The 24,695-nt window shown below is 42.9% G+C and overlaps 1 protein-coding gene across 1 annotated transcript in view; it reads left to right on the top strand.

Annotated features, from left to right (window-relative positions):
• tdrd12 (tudor domain containing 12) overlaps positions 1 to 24,695 on the top strand; it is a gene marked incomplete at both ends in the record, with an annotated part of 274,420 nt that overhangs the window by 45,492 nt on the left and 204,233 nt on the right. Inside the window, 6 exons of the mRNA XM_084335256.1 lie at positions 9,147 to 9,283; positions 12,666 to 13,799; positions 15,161 to 15,295; positions 18,243 to 18,362; positions 18,464 to 18,519; positions 18,674 to 18,759. Coding sequence (XP_084191382.1) covers positions 9,147 to 9,283; positions 12,666 to 13,799; positions 15,161 to 15,295; positions 18,243 to 18,362; positions 18,464 to 18,519; positions 18,674 to 18,759 — 1,668 coding nt within the window. The remainder of the gene's footprint in view (positions 1 to 9,146; positions 9,284 to 12,665; positions 13,800 to 15,160; positions 15,296 to 18,242; positions 18,363 to 18,463; positions 18,520 to 18,673; positions 18,760 to 24,695) is intronic.

The following is a 24,695-nucleotide window of genomic DNA, read 5'->3' as shown; positions in this document are numbered from 1 at the left end:
TTCGTTTTCCTTAAGATTCGTTTTTTCTTTTGCGCCAGAGAAACATTTAGATGTAATTACCGCAGCGTGCAGGGAGAACTCAGGGGACAAGTTCAACTCGATTGGTTGTGTTGGAATATAGCCAGTTGGCGAACGTTTTAATTTGTTCTTGGGATGTATGTAGCCGGTTGGCGAAGTTTTGTTAACGTTGTTCAACGCGTTGCTGACGTCGTGGTGAGTGATGTTTATTATTTGCTGGGTCACTACCTGTTTTGTTGTGCTTTTCTTTATGTTGCTCTGCTCGAAATCTGATTTCTGTTTTCTGTTTGTTTGTATAGTCGTGTGTGTGTGTGTGTGTCAAAGAAGATTCTGACTATAGCCTTCAATACGTTTTACGAGGCTGATGTGTGAGTCAGTCTATAAGCGAGCACTGGGAGAGACGGCATTCTAATAAGAGCGAAACAGGCTATGTAAATGCTTCTTAGTTTTCAGCATATGTGTTATTTAGTTAGACCTATTGGACATTTTCATTTTTGTTTATTTATTACGTTCATATAAAACCGTGTTTCGAATATTTAAAACAAATACAAAAAAAAATTATATTTTAATAATAATAATTTTTTTCTGGTTTTCACGCGGGCTAGGGCTTAAAATATTATTCACAGTCGGGCTTATTTTCGGGCAGGGCCTGAAGTTCACGGGCTCGGGCAGGGCTCTGGCTTTATTTCAAGGCCCTTGCAGACCACTAGTACAGGGCTGTACGCTAAGCTTTTTCACTAGGGGCACACTTGCCCCTAAATGAGACATTTAGAATATTTTTTAGGGGCACATTTTTAAATAACAATTTTACCATTATTAACACTTTCAGTGCCAGCAGGGGGCGCACGATTTAGTGCTTGAATGCCCAGCATCCACTTCAATGTTAGCGTTAATAACGCCGAATCTATGTTTTAAATTATGTGTCTAATCTGCCCGTCGCTTATCAATGACTCATTTTCCAGTCAACATTGTCGAAGCGGATTGTTTTTTTATCGGTTCATTTCCGTTTTATAGCATTTTGAAAAGCCCTCGTTTTCAAGGAAAATAAAACGCCCTGTACTGGAATATTCTAGAACGTAGGGCTGGGCGATAAAACTAACGATAACTATCGCGATAAATTATTTCCTCGAAATAAACATGAAACGTGGTCGCAAAGTTTCGATATATCGATTTTCCAAGCTTGGATATGAGCACGCACTAACAACCAATCGGTGAAGGAGATGGCCGAGAGCGAAGGAGACCCGGAAGGAGACCCAGGGGTAGGACTCACTCAACAACAAGGCTTGCTAGGCTAATTAGCTTGCATGGCGATGTTTTATATATTTACGTGCAGAGTATGTGTGTGGCGTAAATTCTGAGGCCACGTTTATAGTAGTGTGGGCTATACAGTGGACGTTGTTTCAATATATTGTGGCGGAAGAGAGTGTGTCATATTTATTACATTGTCATGAGATATTCCGCTTGTCGGCTAACGTCCGCGGACTGATGACGACATCAACTCGACTCGAGACATTAGCAGCAGCATAAGAAGTTAATTAAACTTGACAGACATTATATCGACGATAATTGTCGATATCGAATTATATGAAAATAATTTTATAATTTTATCGCAATAAAGTTTTTTGTCATATCGCCCAGCCCTACTAGAACGTTGTAATTTTTTGGCCTATTTATGAATAGTTTTCAAATAAAAGCTAGATTATCGATAGTATATGTGTACGTATGCACGCTGGGGCCGCGAGCTGAAAATAGATTCTCTTAGTTCCTGATCGCTCGCACAGCCACACAGCCACACACACACATAGGGGAAAAGCTTATATCTCCGTGAAAACAGGTCTGATTATCCTAAGACTGGTAAAATAGATTCCTTACCTGAGATCAGATGTTATCCAAAAAGATCATTCCAATTCCTGATCGCCATTCCAAAAATCGATCGCTTTTATTGATCCAACGCTACATACTGTAAACACATATTCCACGCTGTTCTGATGGTCTACAATGAATCCGATCGGCTCGGGGTACATGCCTGAGAAGTAAAATGTGGATTCCGGATTTTTCTTTTCTCATCCATTTTCAATGAGTCCATTCCAAAAGGGTGCATTACCATCTGGGAGACGATAGGGGGCGGTTTTTTCACATCTGAGCTCCTGATGGGGCTGGTTTACCAACGGGAGACTCGGTTGATAAAATATGAATTCAGATCACTAATAAAAAAAATCACACGCTAATTGTCGTGGTGGGCATTCAGGGGGCGGGCTGATAACACGTGTTCACGTGGTGGGCTCTCAAAGTGTTAAAAAAATATGTTCCTCCTGCCTCATTACTGTGGTCCTTTTATTTAACATTTAAGTGCGTTTGTTTTCAGGTTTGTATCTTTTATAATGAACCAACTGAGTGTGTAAATCACTAATAGAACAAAAACAACAAACTGTATGTGCGCGCGCTTACAAGAAACTGCATACCTTTTTGTTTCACAATGAAAAGTGCTTTAGAAATCAAATGAATTATTATTATTGTAAATAACCCCATATTTGTGATGTTACTGGTTTCAGGGTGTGCCTAAAGTGATCAATGTGTTGGGCCGTTTTTAGAGATCTATGCCAATTAATGTTTATGTATATCCGGGACTTTTTTTTATAAGAATTGAGAGGTATTTGTATATGTGACCTTTATTTTGAAAACCGTGTTGCGACGCAACCTTGTTTACGTTGCGCTTTTGACAGTGAAATGTTCAGTTCAACTTAGCTCGAAAGAAAGACTAATCAAAAAGGTTTAATTGACCCGTATGAGGCTCTTACGGTAGGACTTTGATTGTTTATAGAAGTGGAATGTAAATACTATGCAAAACGAGAAATAAACAGTGATTTTACCAGCAGTAAGTTGCAAGCCACTTTCATTTCATATACGGGGAACCGTGACAATTATTAGTATTATCTTATTTGCATATTGTCTCATTAGATGGATAGATACAGGTTGATACTTTATTGATCCCCGGAGGGAAATTTAAGTAGACAGTATTTAAGTATTGAAAAACGTCCTAATAGTGGGCTACTCACCTAATGCATGGCTGAATGTTAGAAGTGTCTGTGTCCCCGTCATTGTAATCATTACTGCCGGATCAGACTTAATTTAATCGGCTATGGTCTCTTATCATCTTTCCACATCGGACGTGGTTGTCATAAGATGGACTGATATCCGCTCCGTTCTTCTTGCAGAGCAAAATTTGCGGCTTAAACTTATTGAAATGAAGTTCTTCTTTGGCGATGCAATAGCCCATATTATTATTGAAAGGAAGATGCCACATTCAGTTTCGTTTCGACTGTTCGCTAGGAATTATGGGATTTGGTATTGGATGTATGGACTCTACGCAGACAGGGACATGGTATTTAATCGCACGATAGACAACAACTACCAAGTATATAGCGTGACCCAGATTCACTTAGGGCTGGGCGATATGACCAAAAACGTTATCGCGATAAAATTATAAAATTATTTTCATATAATTCGATATCGATAATTATCGTCGATATAATGTCTGTCAAGTTTAATTAACTTCTAATATGCTGCTGCGAATGTCTCAAGTCGAGTTGATGTCGTCATCAGTCCTCGCACGTTAGCAGTTAGCCGACAAGCGGAGTATCTCATGACAATAAATATGACACTAAAATACTCTCTTCCGCCACAATATATTGAAACGACGTCCACTCCCACACTACTATAAACGTGGCCTCAGAATTCAAAACACACACATACTCGGCACGTAAATATATAAAACAGTGCCGTGCAAGCTAGTTAACCTAGCCAGCCTGTTGCTTCTACGTGGTGTATTCCATGACAATGTGCTAAATATCACACTAAAATACTCTCTTCCGCCACAATATATTGAAACGACTTCCACTGTATACCCCCACTACTATAAACGTGGCCTCAGAATTCACCACACACACATACTCGGCACGTAAATATATAAAACAACGCCGTGCAAGCTAATTAGCCTAGCAAGCCTTGTTGTTGAGTGAGTCCTACCGCTCTGGGTCTCCTTCCGGGTCTCCGTCGATCTCGGCCATCTCCTTCACTGATTGGTTGTTAGCTGTTGTGCGTAGCACGTCATCACGCAAGGTTGGTTGTTGTTAGTGAGTGTGCTGAGCCGAGGCTGAACGGAGCCAAGCTTGGAAAATCGATATATCGAAACTTTGCGACCACGTTTCATGTTTATTTCGAGGAAATAATTTATCGCGATAGTTATCGTTATCGTTTTATCGCCCAGCCCTAGATTCACTCCACACGCAAATATTTTTTTCACTCAGGCTATCGCAGTAAGTTCATTCATTGCAGACAGATTCTTTCATAGCACCACAACATTATGTCGCACTGTACAGCCCTGGTTGTAGGCTAATGTTTTAAAAAAACATTTATACAATTTGTATGGAATAATTTAGGAGTGAAAATGCGAATGAAGGGTTGAAATCACTACTCGCAAGGTTGCCCCCAAATATTATTTTCCACTCGCACGGGCCAAATTAAGGGGCAATTTGTGATAATCTCGTCGCAGTGTACAGCCCTGGGGTATCTATAATTAAAACATCACTTAAATGCAGATCAGGGTTATCCACTGAAGCCATAATGACTGACCAAAACCACAGGCTCACGAGCGCACAATAGGCATTGTAGAGCGCAGAGTCGGCGTGCTGAAATTGATTTAATTTCAGTCATTAGCTTTACACTTTCCGTGCCGGCCAGCGTTTCCGTTAGCCGGTAATTACCGGTATTTGACCGGCAAAATCTGTTGAAGTCCGACATATTTAATCGTCTTAATGTCCGGTGAAAATAATTCCCTGAGTCTAAGCACAATTTGATTATTTGAATTGTATTAAAATAGGCTAAAATTAAATAGCCTATGCGATGAACGAAACAATCATTACATTTGTTTCATCGTTGCTTCTAATAATGACAACGACGTTGTCAGCGAGTGCTGGGTGTGCGAACTTTTGTGAAGCTGCAGAGCCGGAGCAGCAGCAGCACAATGCAGTACTCCAGCAGTACTCCAATTCAGCCATTATCAATTCAATGTTGGGTGGGGGGCGCTGCTGTGCGGTCCCCAGAAAAGAGCCAATAACAGCTGAATCTGCTGCTCTGCATCGACATACTCTCGCAAATAAGTCATTGGGAGGTGGAGAGAGAGAGAGTCGTCACGCAAACCCACGATAATGTTGCCGTCTCTCTCTGCCAAATTTCTCAGTTCTTCGCTTGATATAATTAATACAAATGTCCAATATAACGGAATTCGTTAGCTCATAAAAATGTGATTATAACAGACTGTTGTTTATTAATGTCGGGCGACTGCCCACAGACAACCTATTTGATTTAAAGTCGGCAGCAGCACGAGTCTCGGGACTTATTTTATTTGGAATATAATGACTTTATACGCAAAAGTAGCCTTGTTTTAAGTAAAAATATTATAAATCTACATGCCTTGATGATGTCATTCTTTTGTTTTGTTGTCATTCTTTTGCCTATCAATTGTTTTTAAGCTCAATAAACTCTGACCGGAATTTCTCTCATTTGACCGGTAGATTGAAATCTACCGGACACTGAGGCCGGCAACAATTTTTTTCTAACGGAAACCCTGGTGCCGGCCGTATTTTCCTATTTACCCCATTGAATGCCGCCACCCACTTCAATGATGGAGCTCTCATATTTGCGAACGCATAAACTACATCTTAAATTATGGCTATGTGTATAATGTGGCCGTCGCTTATCAATGATTTGTTTGCAGTCAACATTGTCCAAACGGATTGTTTTTTAATCTGTTCATTTCCGTTTTATACCATTTTGAAAAACGCTTGTTTCTTGAAACTTTCAGACGATTCTGTGATAAACGCCCTTTACTGTAATACACAAAACACGTTGTAATTTTTCGGCCTATTTATGAATAGTTTTCAAATAAACGCTAGATTATCGATAGTATATGTGTATTTATGCACGCTATAGAAGCGGGCTGAAAAATCGATTCTCATTTCCTGATCGCGCACACACACACATAGCCACACACACATGGGACACGTTGATATATAGGTGAAAACGGCTCTCACGCTGTTCTGCGGGACCACAAAGACTGCAATCGGCTCCGGTTACTTGCCAGAGAAGTAAAATGTGGATTCCGGACTGTTTTTTTCCCATGCGGTTCATTCAATCCATTCCAAAGGGGTGCAGTACCATCCGGGAGACGATAGGGGGCGGTATTTTCCCAATGGAGCTCAGAGTTTGCAGCACTAACGCGAGGCTAGATTGATGAAATATGAATGGAAATCGCTAATAAAAGAAATAACTATAAAAAAAACGGCATATCTCGTTCCTGGCATTCAACGGTTTGATTGAAATAACGAGATATCTTGTCCGTGGCACTCAAAAGTGTTAATGTCGGGTCAGCTTGTCATTTATTTCTGTCAATGTGCTGGTTCTGTAGCAGGACTGGGTCAGTCAACATCCTTGGCTCCCGGTGCACCGAAGATAGTCTACACGCTCCCTCCTCCTCAGCGGAGTTGTCTGTGAACTTGACACCTTCATTGGATTTATTTATTCTCTAAAAATATCTATAATCATACGATTAAATATTGTTTCAAATAAAACGCTAAAGGGTGGTCAGGTGGCGTAGCGGAGATTGCGTTCGTCACCAACGCCGGAGATGCTGGATTCACGTGTTCGAATCCAGCTCCCGGCGTTGTCACCAGGTTGGCTGGCCGTTCACACTAATACAATTGGCAGTATTAGAGGGTGGGAAAGCTGGCGGGTGTGAATCTGGCGTTGTGGACAGCGACGCCTACAGGTCAGGTCTCGGCGCTTGCTAAGCGGGGCAGGACTTGGTGGAGATAGCGTGCCCTCCCACTAGGGGTGGACGGTATAAACGGTATACGGTATAAACGGTATTAATTTGCTCTACGGTATGGATTTTGACTATACCGTGTAACCGGTAGCGCAGCTCTAAAATAGCAATGACGTCATGTAACCACAGCGCGACTATTTCAATCGCATTTGCCCCTAAAAATAGATAGAATTAGTCATAGATAATAGATATGTGCAAACTGGAAAAAGTTATTTAGGAGGCTTCGCGCAGTGGGCGTGTCAACACGCAATTGTCATTTCATAATAAACACATCACCGCGGCGCACAGCAAGTTTCAATTTCAGTTCCTGGCATTTTTAACCAGTGGAGAAAGGTAAGAGATGTCCCTATCGTTTTTCTTATATGAATTATTCTACGTTAATAAAACATACCTGGTGATCAACTACAGTTTGCTGTAAACATTATGATATGCGTGTAGTGTTATGATAACGACGGCTGCAGCGGGAGCCGGGAGGACGGCTGCATCAGTGGATTTGTGAATAGCATGCAGCTGCAGAGCCGCAGAGCCAGCGGCGCTTTCAGGTCAGGTCCGCTCAACAGCGCCCCCCCACCCAACGGCTGAAAGCTGTGACCAGACCTGAAAGCGCCGCTGGCTCTGCGGCTCTGCAGCTACATATGCTTCTAGCAAAATCCAGCATCCAGCCCGGCTGTTTGCAATGGGAGCAGCACGGACTCTGGACTTATTTTATTTGGAATATAATGACTTTATACGCAAAAGTAGCCTAGTTTTAAGTTAAAATATTATAAATCTACATGCCTTGAGGATGTCATTCTTTATATAGCCTGCCTATCGGGCAAAAATTATTCTAACGGAAACACTGATACCGTGATATATACCGTTACCGTCTATGCTTCAAATTATACCGTGATATACATTTTAGACCATACCGTCCACCCCTACCTCCCACGCGTTACACTTCACCAATGAAAGCCCTTGCTGCCAAGTGAAAAGACGTCACTGGCTGTCGGCGCACGCCTTGGAGGAAGCGTGCGATCAACCCGGGACGCCCTTGTACCGACTCGTAGGAGAACATGCATACAGCGCCAGGTAGGGGAGGGGTGGGGATTGGCACAATGACTAATTGGGACGGGGAGAAAATCAGAGAGAAAAAAATAAATAATAATAATAATATTCTTGTCATGTTTCTAAATAAGATTGGTCACAACGAAATGCTTTCTAGCTTCAATGTGTTGGTTAGAATAGATGACCTCAGTTGAAACTTCACTGACAGCGAGATTGATCACGGAGGACTCGCTCTCAGTGAAGTTTCAAGTCCGCTTAGTCCATTATTCTACAGTCCATGGGGGTGTTTCATGACCATATATGGATAATCATGCACGAGCATTGACGGTAAGAACAAATGGTATTTATCAACACAGAGTGTGCGTACGACCTGTGCACGCACGGTTGATAAATCCAGATTTTTCTGTGCGTAGAGACATTCTAAATTCTGTGCTTCAGAACGAAAATAGAACACTTTCTAAGCATTGTTGATAAATGAGGGCCCAGGTGTAGGGCTGGGCGATATGGAAAAAAATCATATCACGATAACGATATGATAATATCATATTTCTCTATCGATAATTATCGAATTGTTATAAGTATTACTTTTTTTTTTTTTTTTTTTTTTAACAACATATGTATGTTTATTTTGCAGCAATTCTTTGTCATTGCCGCCATCTTTAGTGTTACTGTACATCCCCTCACACTCCAGTTCTCAGGCTGCAGCTGGTTTAAAAGCGAAAGTAAACCGGCTTCTCTGCTGGCTGTGGCTCCAGGGGAGTTGAACAGTTCTGGCTCTGCTAGTTTATTTTCGATCTTTTGGCGCTTTTTTGGTGGACAAACCACCGCACATGTGCACCGTGACTCGTGACTGGAGTCTAGAGTTCTGCTAGCACACATAGCCTACTGTGTACAGACGGTTTCAAACTGTATTTTAAATTAGAAAGCAAACAAAATAAATGGACAAGAGAAAAATAAATCTCAATTTGGTCAGTATTGTCATTTGGACAAGCAAAGCCATTACTTTAAGTTGCAGGCAAGAAAGACAAGTCTGTCCACTGTCTCTGGTTTTAAAACTGCCCTGTTGTAGGTCACAAAAAAAAAAAAAAAAATTTATTAAATTTCGATATTCGATATCGATTATTAAAATATATCGCGATATTTATCGTTATATCGCCCAGCCCTACCCAGGTGTGACCATTTCTTTGTCTTGCCCCCACAGGTCTGTGTGGTGTACTGGTCTACCCTGAAAAACTGGTGCAGGGCCACTGTGGAGTCTGTCTTCCAACAAACGGATGGCAGTCAGGCCAAGTGCTTCCTGGTGGACCATGGAGAGCACATTATTGTTAGCTCTGAGAAGTAAGTAAGTCTAGGTTTCACCACTAGTATCGTTGGACTTGGCTAACATTGTGAGTGCATTGCCCTGCATTTTCAGTGCAGACTCCCGTTGCCTTAAGATCTGCAGTGCATTGCACCTTGGCTGCCGTCGCTTATGGGGCTACTCCTCTACAAGAAAAAAAAAAACATGGTGTCACAGGCGCTCATGGAGTGATTGATTGAAAACTTTATTAACAGATTGCAGAATGGGTACAATACAGTACAGCTCAATACACACAATTGTTAAGGGGATGCAGACCAGAGAAAGACTTTCGTCTTGTTTACATCAGGGTCCCCCATTTTCAATTCATCAGGACATATATGACATACATGACATACAGATAGACAGTATTGCTACATCTATACATTTATGACTAGGGATGCCCCGATCTATCGGCCACCGATCGTTATCGGCCGATAATCAGTATAAATATGCGATCGGTGATAATGCTTTATTTTCGCCGATCGTCAAAACCGATCACACCGGGAGCTGCACACAGTGCTGCGCGTCTGCTCGAGTCCAGCCCCTCCCGCACGCATGTAAACACGGGTCTAGTCTAGTCTATTGGGACGGGACCTCCATGAGCTAATGTTAGCTACCGTTACAAAATGACCCAGTCAACTATTCACTTTTAATTTAATACATAATGAGGCATTGTCTAACCGAACGATATCTAGCCGGCTAGCTACTGATAGCTCATGATATCAACAAATGCTCCAGCATTAGTCTAGTAGAGACGTGTATGATAGCTCTGTTAGCTCACGTTAGCGCAAGTTAGTTCACTGTTCAAAACGAAATGTCCCATTGAACTAAAATATACTAAATATTAACGTTATATATCCGGCTAGCAGTAGCTACAGATAGCTCCTGATATCAATGTCTTATAACACTGATTCGACGCGTATTCGAGCTGAGGGCATGTTGAATGTGATATGACCACAGTAACGTTATACCAATAGGGTCCAGCTGCAACGCAGGAGAATCCTGGCCGTAGCTCGAGGCTACTCGAGTATAGGGTCCAGCTGCAGCTCCGGAGAATCCTGGCCGTAGCTGGAGGCTACTCGAGTACACACAGACAGTGGAGCTTGTTGCGTGGTGGCGATGTCTCGCAGATAATACAAGTACAAGTCTAATTATATAATATATATATTTTATATAAAAGAAAATAAAAATTATATAAAATAATTTTAAATTTTTTTTTAAATCAAAAACGATCTGTATCGGATCGGTATCGGCCGATATGGCTCACGGCGATCGGTGATCGGTATCGGTGGCAAAAAACGTGATCGGGGCATCCCTATTTATGACATACCAGATTTGCAAATACAGTACTGTTTGTGATGCAAAAAGAGTCAAGAAAAGGGAGTATATACATTTGACGTAGAAACTGTACATTGGAGGAGGTTGGGTGGGGGGGGTTGGGTACATTGGGATATTGACAACCATACTGGGTCATTTACATTAGAGGTGGTTGGGGGGGGGGGGGGGAAGAAACACTGTATAAACAAGCAAAACTGTACATGGGGGGGGGGGGACACACACACAGTGCTACAGCGATTCCCTGCCCTGTATAATCAGAGGTTCTCCACCACTGACCCAGTTTGCTGCAAGCCCTTCTATTTGTATGCAAGTGGTCTACGGAGCGTGTTTGGTGTAGCAGGTAAAAGATGCCCATGGTCAGCGGAGCTCTGACATTGTCAGCTGGTTATTTTCATGCCTTCAATAAGTTATCAATTACCAATCCAATGTTTTTGGCCTGCCAAGTGGTGTTCCCATCGCATCAGAAAACGTACAAATGTATAGGGCTGTCTTAAATACTTCGAAGCTTCGTTCGATGGGCATGGGATTCGAATGGGAAATAAAATTCGAATATATTAAATTTAATTTTTTTTGCAAAATCAACTCTGCCTCTGTTAACTACAACAAGCAATGCTGTTTGTTATTTAAGATGAGGTCGGACTCTGCACTGACAGATTTGTGTTCATTGTGCTGCTTTTATAAAGCCTCAAATGATGGCTTACAATATTTCATGAAAGCAAAGTGTTTCGTTTGTCTAAGATTTAAAAAGGTTTACATTTTACAGCACTGACAAAGTGCTGTACAAGTCCCACAACATAAAAAAAATTATTTACTGTCAGATATGGGAGGACGGACCAGACGTTAGGTTGTTGTGAAGCGAGCATATTAGCAGGTAGCTGTGTTGTGCATTACATTTACAAGGGAAAGTATTAACCTGTAAAAGTAAAACCCATATTGAGCTGGAATTAAACCACCATATACGAATACAACCTCTCCTCATTCTTCCTGACAGTACTGCACGACGGATCGCTTCAATATGTTCACTACCACAGATTGGACAAGTAATGTTATGCACCTGCTGAGAGTTTTTTCACGGAAGACGCAAACTGTTCTGTTCTCAACCATTTTCTTTGGACAATAAACCTTACAAACTACATCAGTTGCAGCCTGGACATTCAACTCTGTCAACATCCACAACTTATTTTGTTACCCGAGTATAAAAACAACACAAGTTGTGGCGCATTGTCCATCTATTAGTTAATGACAAGCGGCCATTATTTATTTCTCCGGTCTATCCTACATTACGCGCAACTCTCTTATATATATACATATATTATCTTTCAAATGCCCAAGTTCAATTTGGATTTAGTATCACCAAGGCGTGCATAAGAACATAATGAAATCTACTGTACTTTTTAATTTTCACCACAGTGCAACCGTTTTGAAACTAATTTCAGATCTAATTGTTGCTGCATGCTAACAATATAGTCAGGTTCACTATATACTTTCGTCGGATTTTCTTGGGGATTTGCAATACTATACATTTTTGGAAAGGGAATTGTATAAGGAATCAGAAAATCCATGTTTACATTTGCCCAGATGTCTATAAGGCGGCCATATTGGAATTTCCAAAATGGCCACCATAAAATGTAGGTTTTGTAATATCTCGGCTTCTAAATGAGCTAGAACATTGATTTGAACTTCTAAACCTACATTTTAAGGGTCAAGGAATCCAATGGTGGTAGTTACAAAGCTTCTACATTTTACATTAACCCTTCGATGCATGAGTGGGTCGAAAATTACTGGGAGAAATGCTAAATGCATGATTTCTTTTTAAGTATACAAAAACAAATAGATTTTATTATCTTTCATCAAATAGTCTATAATAAATCATTATCATATATACATGTAAAATATCTATAAATTCAGCAAAAGGCCAATACAAAAGGCCAATACAATTATAATCTGATGCGAGCCCCACCCTCAAAGGTGCAAGGCCACACCCTATAGCAATGGCCTTGTTCTTCAGATATTCTCCTAATATTTGTTGTGGACCACACATAGCCTACTATATGTGAAGTGTCATCCCTCAACATTATTCTACCCAGCATTTGATACATGTACCTTTGACATGGCCCTCTATGAGAAGGTGGTGCAGCTCCTAGATGCCAGACCTGACCTGAAACAGATGGTTGTTCCCAGACTGGGTGAGCTGCATGTCGTCATGGCTGCCCTCAGAGCTCTTGGTGCCTCCATGGAGAATTCGGGTATAGATGATGCCTGGATGGAAGCAGATGTGTATGGTCCTGCCACAACAAGGCAAATCCTGAAATGCACACACTACAAGCGAGCTCTCCATGCCCACATCTACTCATATGTAGCACTCTATGAAATGGCTCTAGAGGAATTCTTCAAGGACAACCCACAACTGAAACGTGTGTGCCTGAAGACAACAGAGGGAGTAGAAGCTGCCTGCTCGGTAGGTATAGACATCAAGGCTGAATCTGTGAAGCAAGTCAACAGCACCCTCATGGAAGCCTTGACCACTGCTGAATTCATCACAGCATTCCAAGAATGGGAGGAACAAAAATCCAGGCATGCAATGTTCAAGGCCATGATGAGCTACCTACATCGGGTGGAAACAATCCTGTTCTTCGTAGCAGCAACTCGGAATGCTGACCTTGAACTCCATCTGCAGGCTGGAGAAGCACTGAGCAAGCTGTTCTTTGCAATGGATCGCATCAAGTACAAAAGACTCTGGCCAAGATACATTGCAGACATGCATGACTTGAGGCTCAATCACCCTCAGACCTGGGAGGAACTGCGGGCAGGTAATATATCAGTCACCAAGAGTGTCATTCCCTTTGTGTCTGTTGGGGCAGACCACGCATGCGAACATCTGAACAAGCTGATGAAGATTCGCTCTGGGATTATTGGCATCTCTAACAATGCCAATGCCAGGCAGAGATTTTTCTTGGTCACACCAGAACTTTCACATCTGTCGAAAGAGTTCAAGAGTCAATTTGACATGGAAGCTGACAGAACCACGCAGCACCATGCACTTGGGCCAAGTGCAGTCAAGAGGGCACATGGTACAATCGATAAGATCAAGGCAGCCATACTCAGTCATGGAAACCCCTTTACTACTGAAGGTGACAGGCTGCACAATGTAATCACGCACGCCTACATCCCAGATGAGTATGTACCACATATCTTGAATGCTGATGTCACTGGCCAGAAGTTGTATGAAGACTATGTGTCAGAGCGGATCAATGGAGATGTCAGCCTCTGGGCCCCTGTAAAAAAATAGAACAATAAGATGTTCCTGTCTGGGAACAAGAAGATTACAGTGAAACTCAGAGACAATACTGTGGATTTGAAGGAGACCAAGGACCTGTTTGCAAGGCTGATGTTACTTGCCAGGTCAAACCGAGACATCAACCAGAAAGAGGCCATAGGAAACTATGAATTCACTCTGACACCAAGGGCATTGTTTGCTCCTGATGGAACAATCCTGCCATGCTATGACAAGTCCAAGTTAATCCATCTCCTTGAGAAATTGACAAGAGAAGATATGCCCCATGAAGATCCTCAGCTTCCTCAAGCTCGAAGTACTACCCACCAGGATGCAATGGATACAGGATTCACAGACCCCACATCTACTGATCAGCCAATTCGAAAGATAGCACTGGTGGATGGCATGGTGCTTGTGCAGAGGCTGAGCACAAAACTAGCCACTGTAGTGACAGTCAAGGATCTGAGTGGCTGCTTCAATGACAGACTGATGTCACTAACACAAGATTATGATGAAATAATCCTTGTATTCGACACATACAGGACAGATTCTCTGAAGAGCGCAACCAGAGATAAACGAAGACAAGGAAAAGCTATCCAATACCAAGTCAGAGATGACACCAACATCAAACACATCCCACTGAGCAGGTTCCTCTCTCATGACCAAACAAAGGCCGATCTGACTGACTATCTTGCAGCCAAAATGCTAGAATACAACAGGGGATCCTCCAAGCTGATCATCACGTCAGCTTCTGGGCACACTAGGAGCAACAAAGACCTACTCTTTGAAGGAAATAACCATGAAGAAGCAGACACACTGCTGATCCACCAAGCTGTGCTGGCAACACACCGGAACCTAGCTGATGCACAGTTGATGTTCTTCTCACCAGATACAGACGTTCTAGTGCTAGTCACAGCAAACTATGATCTCTTGCTGAAGAACACATTGATTTCGATGGCCTCTGGTGTTGTGCAGATTGAACCACTGTGGCGCGCTCTAGGAAAAGAAAGAGCAAAGGCTTTGCCAGCTTTCCATGCATTCACTGGGGCCGACAACACAGGGAGGTTCTCCCGTATAGGCAAGGCAACCTGGCTGCAGATCTATCTCAAAGCAGATGAAGACATTATCAATGGTTTTCAGATGCTTTTGGATGAAGCAGAAGTGCTGTCCACACTGGCTTCCTTTGTATGTGCAGCCTACTCACCCAAGGGTATCAACATCAAGACAATCCCTGAATGCGATGGCATCTCTTCTGTAAACACAGGGCAGAGAGTGACAAGCGCCCTCCAACACATGGAGCTCTGAAGCAGCATATCTTGAGGGTCCATGTACAAACCAGGGTATGGGCACAGGCAGCCATTGCTCTGCAAGATCCGCAGCTGGACCCCCTGCACAATGGGTACTTCAAAGATTCAGATCATGAAGCCAACAACCACAGAGGTCCTCCCAGCCCCGAAGGCCATCATTGAGATGGTCCAATGCAGATGTAAAACGAACTGTTCTTCTGGAAGATGTTCCTGCAGAGCTAAAGACTTAGCCTGTACTGACATGTGTCAGTGCAGTAGCCAGTGCCAGAATGACTATGATTCCTATGCCGTGATGGATGAAAGTGATGATGATGGTGATGATGGTGTATAGATGTGTATACATTCACATAATCTATCACGTAATAGTCTAATGAAGAAGGTTACTTCTTTTATGTGGTCATGATACTGAAGTTGATGTCAGTTGCCAATCAGTTAATGTCAATTATCTGTTAAGTCCTCAATAAAATGTTAACATGCACTTTGGTGAGTTCTACCTCGTTTTTGTTGGCACCATTGGATTCATTGACCCTGAAAATGTGGGTTTAGCAGTTCAAATCAATGTTCTAGCTCATTTAGAAGCCGAAATATTACAAAACCTACATTTTTGGCGGCCATTTTGAAAATGCACCCGGGCAAATGGAAACATGGATTTTCTGAATCCTTATACAATATCCTTTCCAAAAATGTATAGTATTGCAAATCCCCAAGAAAATCCGACAAAAGTATATAGTGAAGCTGACTACATAATTTTCGACCCACTCATGCATCGAAGGGTTAATGTAAAATGTAGAAGCTTTGTAACTACCACCATTGGATTCCTTGATCCTGAAAATGTAGGTTTAGAAGTTCAAATCAATGTTCTAGCTCATTTAGAAGCCGAGATATTACAAAACCTACATTTTACGGTGGCCATTTTGGAAATTCCAATATGGCCGCCTTATAGACATCTGGGCAAATGTAAACATGGATTTTCTGATTCATTATACAATTCCCTTTCCAAAAATGTATAGTTTTGCTAATCCCCAAAAAAGTCCAACGAAAGTTTAAATCACTTTATAATGAACCTGACTAATAGGGAAGAGAAACTAACTGTTTCAATATTTGTCAAACGTTACCTTTTGTGGTAGAATTATCCCGAATAATAAGAGTTATTGAAATAATTCATACAGAACTATGAACCTTGAACCCCATAGAAGTAGTTTTGAAAAATTCCAACGCAGATCCAGAGCTCTGGATGTCCGCTACAAAATGGTCACAAAAAAACTACAATTCCCATGATTCAAGGTTTTACAAAATGGTCGCCTCACGGAATATACCGACATTTCGAAGAGGAAAATCGATCTAATAACACTTTAACCTATTCCTAAACTAACGTATTGATGATAATATACATTCTAAATGCTGTTGTGACATGGTTATGATGTTTATACTTTAATACGTTTGAAATAAGAATCTCTAGTTTTATAGCACAGTCTGGAAATATTGATTTATGACCAGATGTCATTTGCAGTCCGCCGACGGACCGCACGGGCAGAAGAGGTTAACTGATCGAAAATGTATCTAATCGAATCGTGGTCAAATGAAGTGATTTCATGATGCATTGAATCGTTGCCTGAATAATCGAAATTAATCGTTGTGAGGTTGCATCGTTACACCCTTGTGACGGAGACAGACTTTTCAGAACCTTCATTTGGGAGAAATAAATAATACGTTTAATAATAAGTAAGACAACGGATACGTTTAACGAATTCCATATAAATCGATAGTTTATTATCCGTGGCCTGCCGTGTGCTTTTGAATTAATCTGGACCTTCAGAACAGTTTTCCTCGGAACATTGGCTATAGGCTTCTAAAACAATTGAATAGGCTAAACTTTGTTTTAACTTCTTGAATTCACATTTCTTTAGTTTGCAATAATGCAACTGCAAGCCAATGTTCCGAGACATTATACCTTTTATTTGTTAGGCTATTTGAATACACAGTTTAGCCCTAAATGGTGGATTCAAATAGCCGAACGATTACAAATAAAAGGCAATATGTCTTGGAACATTGGCTTGCAGTTGCATTATTGCAGACTAAAGAAATGTGAATTAAAAGGGCGGCTAGGTGGTGTAGTGGGCAAGGCACTCGCCACCAATGTGGAGTCGCTGGGTTCGCATGTTCGAATCCAGCTCTCCACATTGTTTTCAGTTTGGCTGGTCGTCCGTACTAATACAATTGGCAGTATTAGAGGGTGGGAAACTGATGGGTGGGGATCGGGCGTTGTGGACAGCGACTCCTACAGGTCGGTTGGTGCGCCTGCGCAGTAGAATCAGGAAGTGTCGGGGGCAGCGTGAGCCTCCCACGCGTTACTCCTCGCCACTGAGAGATCGAGCTGCGCAGGTGAAAAGATGCTGCTGTTACCTCAAGTACCGGAGGGGACTTGTGCTATGTATGACTTAGTCCACATTGCAGCCGGCTTGTGGGAGGCAAGAAACAGCGTTCGTGACAGGGGAGGGTTGAATTGGATGATACGAAATTGGGATGGGAGAAAATATAGAAAATGGGAGAAAAAGTGGATAAAAAAAAAGAAATGTGAATTAAAGAAGTTAAAACGAATAAAGGCTGCGAACACCTGAGCTACAGTCGGATCCTGTTCTCTTACGGTTCTCACCGGACGTTGGTGAGGGCACGCAGACGTCGTGTCTAGTGCACACGGGGGCGTTGGGACGTGAACGTCTCGCGTGCCCCCCCCTTGGATCACGAAAATGCCAGTTAAAACGCTGTTGACATTTCACTTGGACATGCAAACGAATCATTCGAAAATACAACGTTGCTGTTGTCCCCTTGTGTAACCTTGGCCTCAGAAGTTGCCTTTTGAGCGTGTTGAGGACAGTCCTACATTGTTACTTATCAGTGAGTAACTGAGGCCTTTATTGGCATGCATTGCAGGGTACCCACTACCCACAGATCCTTAAGTCTCAAAACAAAGCGCAAAGTAATAATTACATTTTGACAATGTAAACAATGTAAACCGTAAGGGCCATTCTATTTTAACAGGATAAGAGTTCCACTGGATACATTCCTCCAGTTGCCGTTCTGGATGAGGAGGTTTCAGCTGGGCAGAATTCACCCCATGACTCTGCACGTATCCATCTTTGAAGACAAAGTAGAGCTCATGTAAGGCTTAGCTATTTGTACACTAAGTTGATGTTCAGACATTTAATTCAAATGCACTTGGCATTGCTATTCTTACCAAGCATGTTTTTGTCTCTCTCCAGACCATCGAACCAATGGGATAGCTCTGCGACGCGCTATCTTCATAACCTCCTACATGGTGAGACATTCCTCCCCTACTGCACTGATGATAATAAAAACATTGATATTTTGTGCCTGATGGTCTGAATACTGGAAGTGGAAATTTAATCGGGAGAATGCAAAATAACTGATGATATTGTCATGTAAGAGCTCCATTTGTTGCCTACCTCAAGCTTCTACCCAGATGGAGGCAGTGTTGTGCGAAAGACAGGCAGATTCCACTGCCATTGAGCTCTACTTGACCATCAAGAATGTGACGGTAAAGTGTTAACTCCATGTGATGCCACAAGGCAACTACTGTATGTCCCAAATATAAGAAGTGTATTTTTATCTCTATAAAGTTTTTATCTCAAATTGCACCCTGAAAATGGGGTGCTCATTTTATATTCGCTGTCTAGAGGTGTCGCGGTAAAGAAACCAACTTTGTAGTGGTATTTAGCCCCTTTCTCGGACCGGTAATATTTCACTGACCCTGCGCTAACTTAATAACTGAGCCGGCTAACCACTAGGTTTCAGAGGGTTGAAAGTATGGCCAACTCAACTAAGGTCAGGACTGAATAGGAATTATTAGTTGGGTCAAGAACCAACATTCTGTGACCATTCTCTGGCTAAGATGTTTTGATGATTGATTTGACTTCTATGGACCTTTTATAAAATATTTAGCCCCTGTGTCCCTCCGAAAAATCCCGGCATTTTTTGTCAGATGGCCAAATCCAAAATACCTGCTGACGCCATCTTGAAAAATTTACTTTTGATCCAGAGAACCTAGAATCATGTATGAATACACTTTTTTGTGTAAGTCAACCATGACGATTCCAATTCTGACATCAGTTTGACTCTATGACATCAATTTGACCCAGAAATCCAAGATGGCCACCATATAGTAGAGCGAAAATGTAACTTTTAATGTCAAAACCAATTTTACCATGGTACTGCTGTACTTTAAACAAACTACCTTCATAAGGATCTCAGCAAAATAATTTATGAATGTACAGTATGATAAGATAACTAATTATACTTCAAAATACGCTCTCTTAAATAGCTGTAACTTGAACAGATTAACAATGAAACCACTTTTTTTTTTCTTTTTTTTTACTTAATTTTCTTTTAACTTTATAGCATTTTCAGCTTTTTCTGGCCACGCAGGACCGATAGAGGGAGAGAGGGAGAACGGGAGGAGAGGTAGGGAAGACATGCAGCAAATGGTCGCCGGGACTGGGAAACGAACCCGGGACGACCGCTTCGCGACTCAGCACGCTATGTGGTGTGCTACTGGAGCGCCCCAACAATGAAACCACTTTAAACATGTCATGATCAGTCCGAATCAGAGCATTCTGCCTCACTAGATTCTGAATCATCAGATTCCAATGAATCACCCCTCCTCCTCCATACATCATCATCTCCCTTCTCATCATCATCCTCCTCACTCTCCTCTTCCTCACTTTCTTCAGCTGGCCCTGGTGCAGGTAGATGTGTTGGGAGAGCAGGTCGTGTGTGGCGGACAGGGGGCGACAGCGACCACCCACCAGCTCCCAGCCATGTCCGAGTGGCGAAGGGTGTCGCTTCAGGGAGGGGTGGTGCACTAGATATGCCAAGTAGTTGGCACGGAGGCAGTGTTGGCGTAGGCTATCTGCATCTGGAGGGAGATGGATGAATGATTTGTTCTTCATTCTCTTCCACTTTGTGGCACGGGCCTCAGCCATGGTGCTACTCTTCTTGTCGCCATAAATAACATGTCGTGTGAACTCGAACAGCTCCTCTAGCACCTCCTCCTCAAGGTCAAGGCTATCTCCACACCGCGAGAGCAGCCGTCGTGCCATAGGGCTCTTTGCCACCTTGTCATACACCGACAACTTACCCTTGTCATAGAAGCCTGAATTGGCATCACAGCCTGTAATGCAGTGTAGCTGCACAATACAATCTGCCATCTCCTCAGTAACCAGGCCATGGCAGAAGACCGTGTTCTGCTTTCTCTTGATGCAGAGCATACCGGGCAGCTGTTGAGAGATGACCGCTGCCATGACATAGGCATCGGTGTCGGCTGCATCAATGACCACAGGGCCACTGTAGCCTGACTCACGTAGAACTGTGTAAGCAGAGAAGAGGATGGTGTCAGCCTCAGACTGGTCAAAGCTGTAGTTCTGCATTGGTTGCTGGGTTGACAAGTTGGTGCAGTGGGAGCCAACAGAGTAGACGATCTCTGTATCTACACCCTGTGCAACAAGGTCAGTCAGTTAGCTGCATATTACTTTTTGTAGCCGCTCCTTGTTGCTGACGCTACACAGCAGTGTTTTGAACTCTCTGGCAGAGGGGAAGGGGTCGCCCAGCTTCATGTAGGTGTTGGGGACATGTACCTTACCTTGTACTTGCAGATCTCGCTCATCATGTTTAGTTGAGTATGCTGCGTCGTACGGGTCATTTACACAGAAAATACGGTCAGCATCACCATGGCGGGCAAGGATGATGGATGATACCTTGTGGACATAGTCCAACCACTTGTATGGGGTGCCATCTTGTGTCTGCCGATCTTCTGCTGATGGGGTTGCCATCCTCCAGATCATGCCCATGTCGACAAGAGCGGTGTAGGGTTCTTGCAGATCTACAGATTGGAGAGAGAGCTTCTGAATGAGCTTGCTCTTCTGTGTCTTCATATATGTGCCATTGGAGTTGAATAAGGCCACACATTCCTCGACAACACGATGTTCCAGCAACTCTGAGAGATTCACAAGTTGACTGACCTCAACCAGGTCGATCACTGCCTTGAGAGCACTCCGCTCCATCTCAGCAGCTCTTGCTTTGAGTTCCTCCCCGGGCTTCTCCATGCAGGGCTGCTTGGCAAATGTCAAGCGTTTGCTCAGAGGGACAGGTGCATGGAGGGAGGTTTTCTTACTGAACACTCTGTCTTTCAAGAAGCTGGTCAACTTCTCCTCTCCCACAGCATAGGCTGAGTTGAAGTCTGTGATGAGTTCATCAGAGGCAGGCATGGCTAGGGATGCCCCCCGGACCCCGGTTTTAAACGGGAACCGGTACTATATTAGAAAATACCGGAGTATTTATAAGCTCTGACGTCCTCGGTACTGCTATCGATACTCTAGAGAAATTATTATTATTATTATTATTATTTAAAAGTTGCGAACGATCCTCTCTCTGTCTCTGCACGAGAAGCGAGCCGCAGCCAGCGAGTCAATTATTACACACACTCCTCGCGAGTCGCTCGCTAGTGCTACACATAGACATACGGGTCCTACATACGGGTACTCCTTAATGAAAGTGTCCCCGACGCCCCGTGCTATAGCGCTCTGCACACAGACAGCAGCTCTGCATGCACTGAGTCGTGATCATGGCGGATAGAGCGAAGCGTTCTAAAGTATGGATATACTTTACAAGGGTCAATGCCGACAATGCACGTTGCCACAAGTGCAACAAAACATTTGCCAGTAAGGGTGGCAATACGAGCAAATCAATTTATCAAAACATCTGTTGGCAAAACATGATATTAGTGTGCAGAAATGCGCGTATTCGACTGCCTTGCGCGCAGTGTTCCATCTGCATCCACTGCAGCGGTAACCGTAAGCCAAGATACGGAGTTGCCTAGGCTAATAACGAATTATTACAAATAGGCTAATAAACAAAACAATTGTTTAGCTACAAATACTACAATCTAAACTTTTTATAGATCGTCAAGCTGAGGCGTCAGCCACTATGTCCCAGGCCAGTGAGCCCAGGGCCACCACACATCCTCCCTCCACCACCCAAAGTCCTTTCTCCCTAGCAGCTAGAGGAAGGATGACAGAGGATAGGGTGAACGAGTGTCACAGTTCTGTTAGCCTTTTGCATTTGTTGTTTATTATAAAAAGTCTATAATTCAGAGTCAGACACATTTAAAACATTGTTGCTGCTGTTGCTGAAGAAATTATATTAATTTATTATATTTATTTATAAAGTTATATAAAAGAACATTGCTGTTGCTGAAGAAATTATATTTATTTATAATACTTATTTATAAAGTTGTATTTATAAATAATAAAGCAATGTTGATTCTGTTCTTAATTAATTGTCTTTTTTTCTTGCAAAAAAAGAACCAAAAAGAACCGATAAGAGTATCGATAAAGTACCGAACCGTTAAGCAGTATCGATAAGAGTAGTAGTATCGATAAAATCCTAACGATACCCATCCCTAGGCATGGCTGACTGTAGGGTGCGGAGGGTGGGTGAGGCTGGATCAAATGGGAAGGAATCAAACTCATGCATGCATGCGACCAGGTCCTGCACGCGCTGCTCATCTTCTCTCATCCTTTTCGGACCACATTCTATGTGCTTCCTCTTGGCTTTTTTGTGTGTGGCCAGGGCATTGTGAGCCACCCGGATCTTGGCCAAATTGTTCACATTTCTGGAGTGCACCAGCAGCTGCTTCTCATTCTGGAGGATGGAGAGCCAGCCAGACTTCATTTTGCTGCCCTTGTTCATTGTACACTCGATCCACATGTCCCAGGCCATGTTGGAGTAGGGGTTGCCTGTGATGGACTGAGTGAAGTCAGTACGAAGGAAGGCGACCCGATCAGCAGGGAGAGCTGTCAGCATTGCCCAGAAGTCAGGCAGCCACCTTCCATACCTATTGTTGTCGTACACTACCATCCATGGCAGCATGGCACGCAGAGAGCTGACATACTCATCCAAGTTGCAGATATGTACTGCATGCACATTCTGCATGAGTGCATCCGTCATAGACAGGAAGTCCCTCCAGTAGTCCGCCATGTCACTGGCCTCCACCTGGGTGAATAAATTGGTGATGAGGCTCTCGAGTATCATCCTCCAGTGCCGCATGTGCAGCTGCACGGGGTTCTTGGGAGAGACTCATATCTCTCAGAATCTCAAGGTTCTCCCTTGTCTCATCAGCCAGGTTGGGCATGAGCCTCCCCTTTACCAGCTGACTCATGAGTGCCTCATAGATGAGCCTCAAGCAACGCAGCCCCCTCTTGTAATGTTTGCCTTTCAGTGCACGGTCGACGGAGCCCTCTGCAATAACTTTTCCTGCCACAAGTACATCTCCTAGCTCACTCCCCTTGTAGCGCTTGTAGATAGCGCTCATCATCACACACGGTGTATGGAAGGGACCAAGAAAGGGTACAATGTCATGGTACTTGTTTGGGTTCTCGGCCTTGAGCAGAGTGATGAGGACGTACACAGGAGGATCTCCCACTAAGAAGGCGAAGGGCATGTGCTTAGTTGCAATGATGGTAGACAGCTTCTCCATGATGTCATTCACAACTGACTTGTTGGGCGGTTTATTGTAAGATGTATGAAAATAAGCCTTGCTCTTCCTCTGCTCCATATTCAAGCCAGCGTGAAACCCATTGTATGAAGGGATAGTGCATGCATGCACGCACGTACGCACACACACATGTGCACACGCACGTATGCGCACACACACACACACACACACACACTCGCAGTCTATTGCAAAAGAAGGCCTGGATGAGCGAGGTCAACAGGAGTTCTTCATGTCAAGGAATGTCGAGATGGCGTGGTCCAAGATACCCTTTGAAACAGAAGGCTGAGCACAAGCTCAGAACATCATCAAAATAACTCCTGAAAGAAACAGCTTTCGAACACAACACAAGGGTTAACAAACCCCAAACACAGGGCTACAATGACTATATTAGCTAACTAATTGTTGTTGCTAGCTAGCTAGCTATTGGGAAAGTTGTTAGTCTGAAGCCCTGCCCAAACACCAAATCTTACTTTCCCATTCAAAAGTTACATTTTCGCTCTGCTGTCTCTTTCTACATTTTTGCTCTACTGGATGGTGGCCATCTTGGATTTCTGGGTTAAATTGATGTCATAGAGTCAAACTAAGGTCAGAATTGGAATCGTCATGGTTGACTTACACAAAAAAGTGTATTCATACATGATTCTATGTGCTCTGGATCAAAAGTAAATTTTTCAAGATGGCGTCAGCAGATATTTTCGATTTGGCCATCTGACAAAAAATGCCGGGATTTTTCGGAGGGACACGGGGGCTAAATATTTTATAAAAGGTCCATAGAAGTCAAATCAATCATCAAAACATCTTAGCCAGAGAATGGTCACAGAATGTTGGTTCTTGACCCAACTATATTATTCACATTTTAAGATCATGGTGATCAACAAGGCAGTTGAATTTTAAATATAACCCATGGTTCTATCATACTATGT

Source organism: Notolepis coatsorum (genome assembly GCF_963971535.1).
Source record: "Notolepis coatsorum genome assembly, chromosome: 18".
NCBI lineage: Eukaryota > Metazoa > Chordata > Actinopteri > Aulopiformes > Paralepididae > Notolepis > Notolepis coatsorum.
The sequence above is the reverse complement of the archived record's forward strand: the minus strand, read 5'-3'. Positions and strand labels throughout refer to the sequence as shown.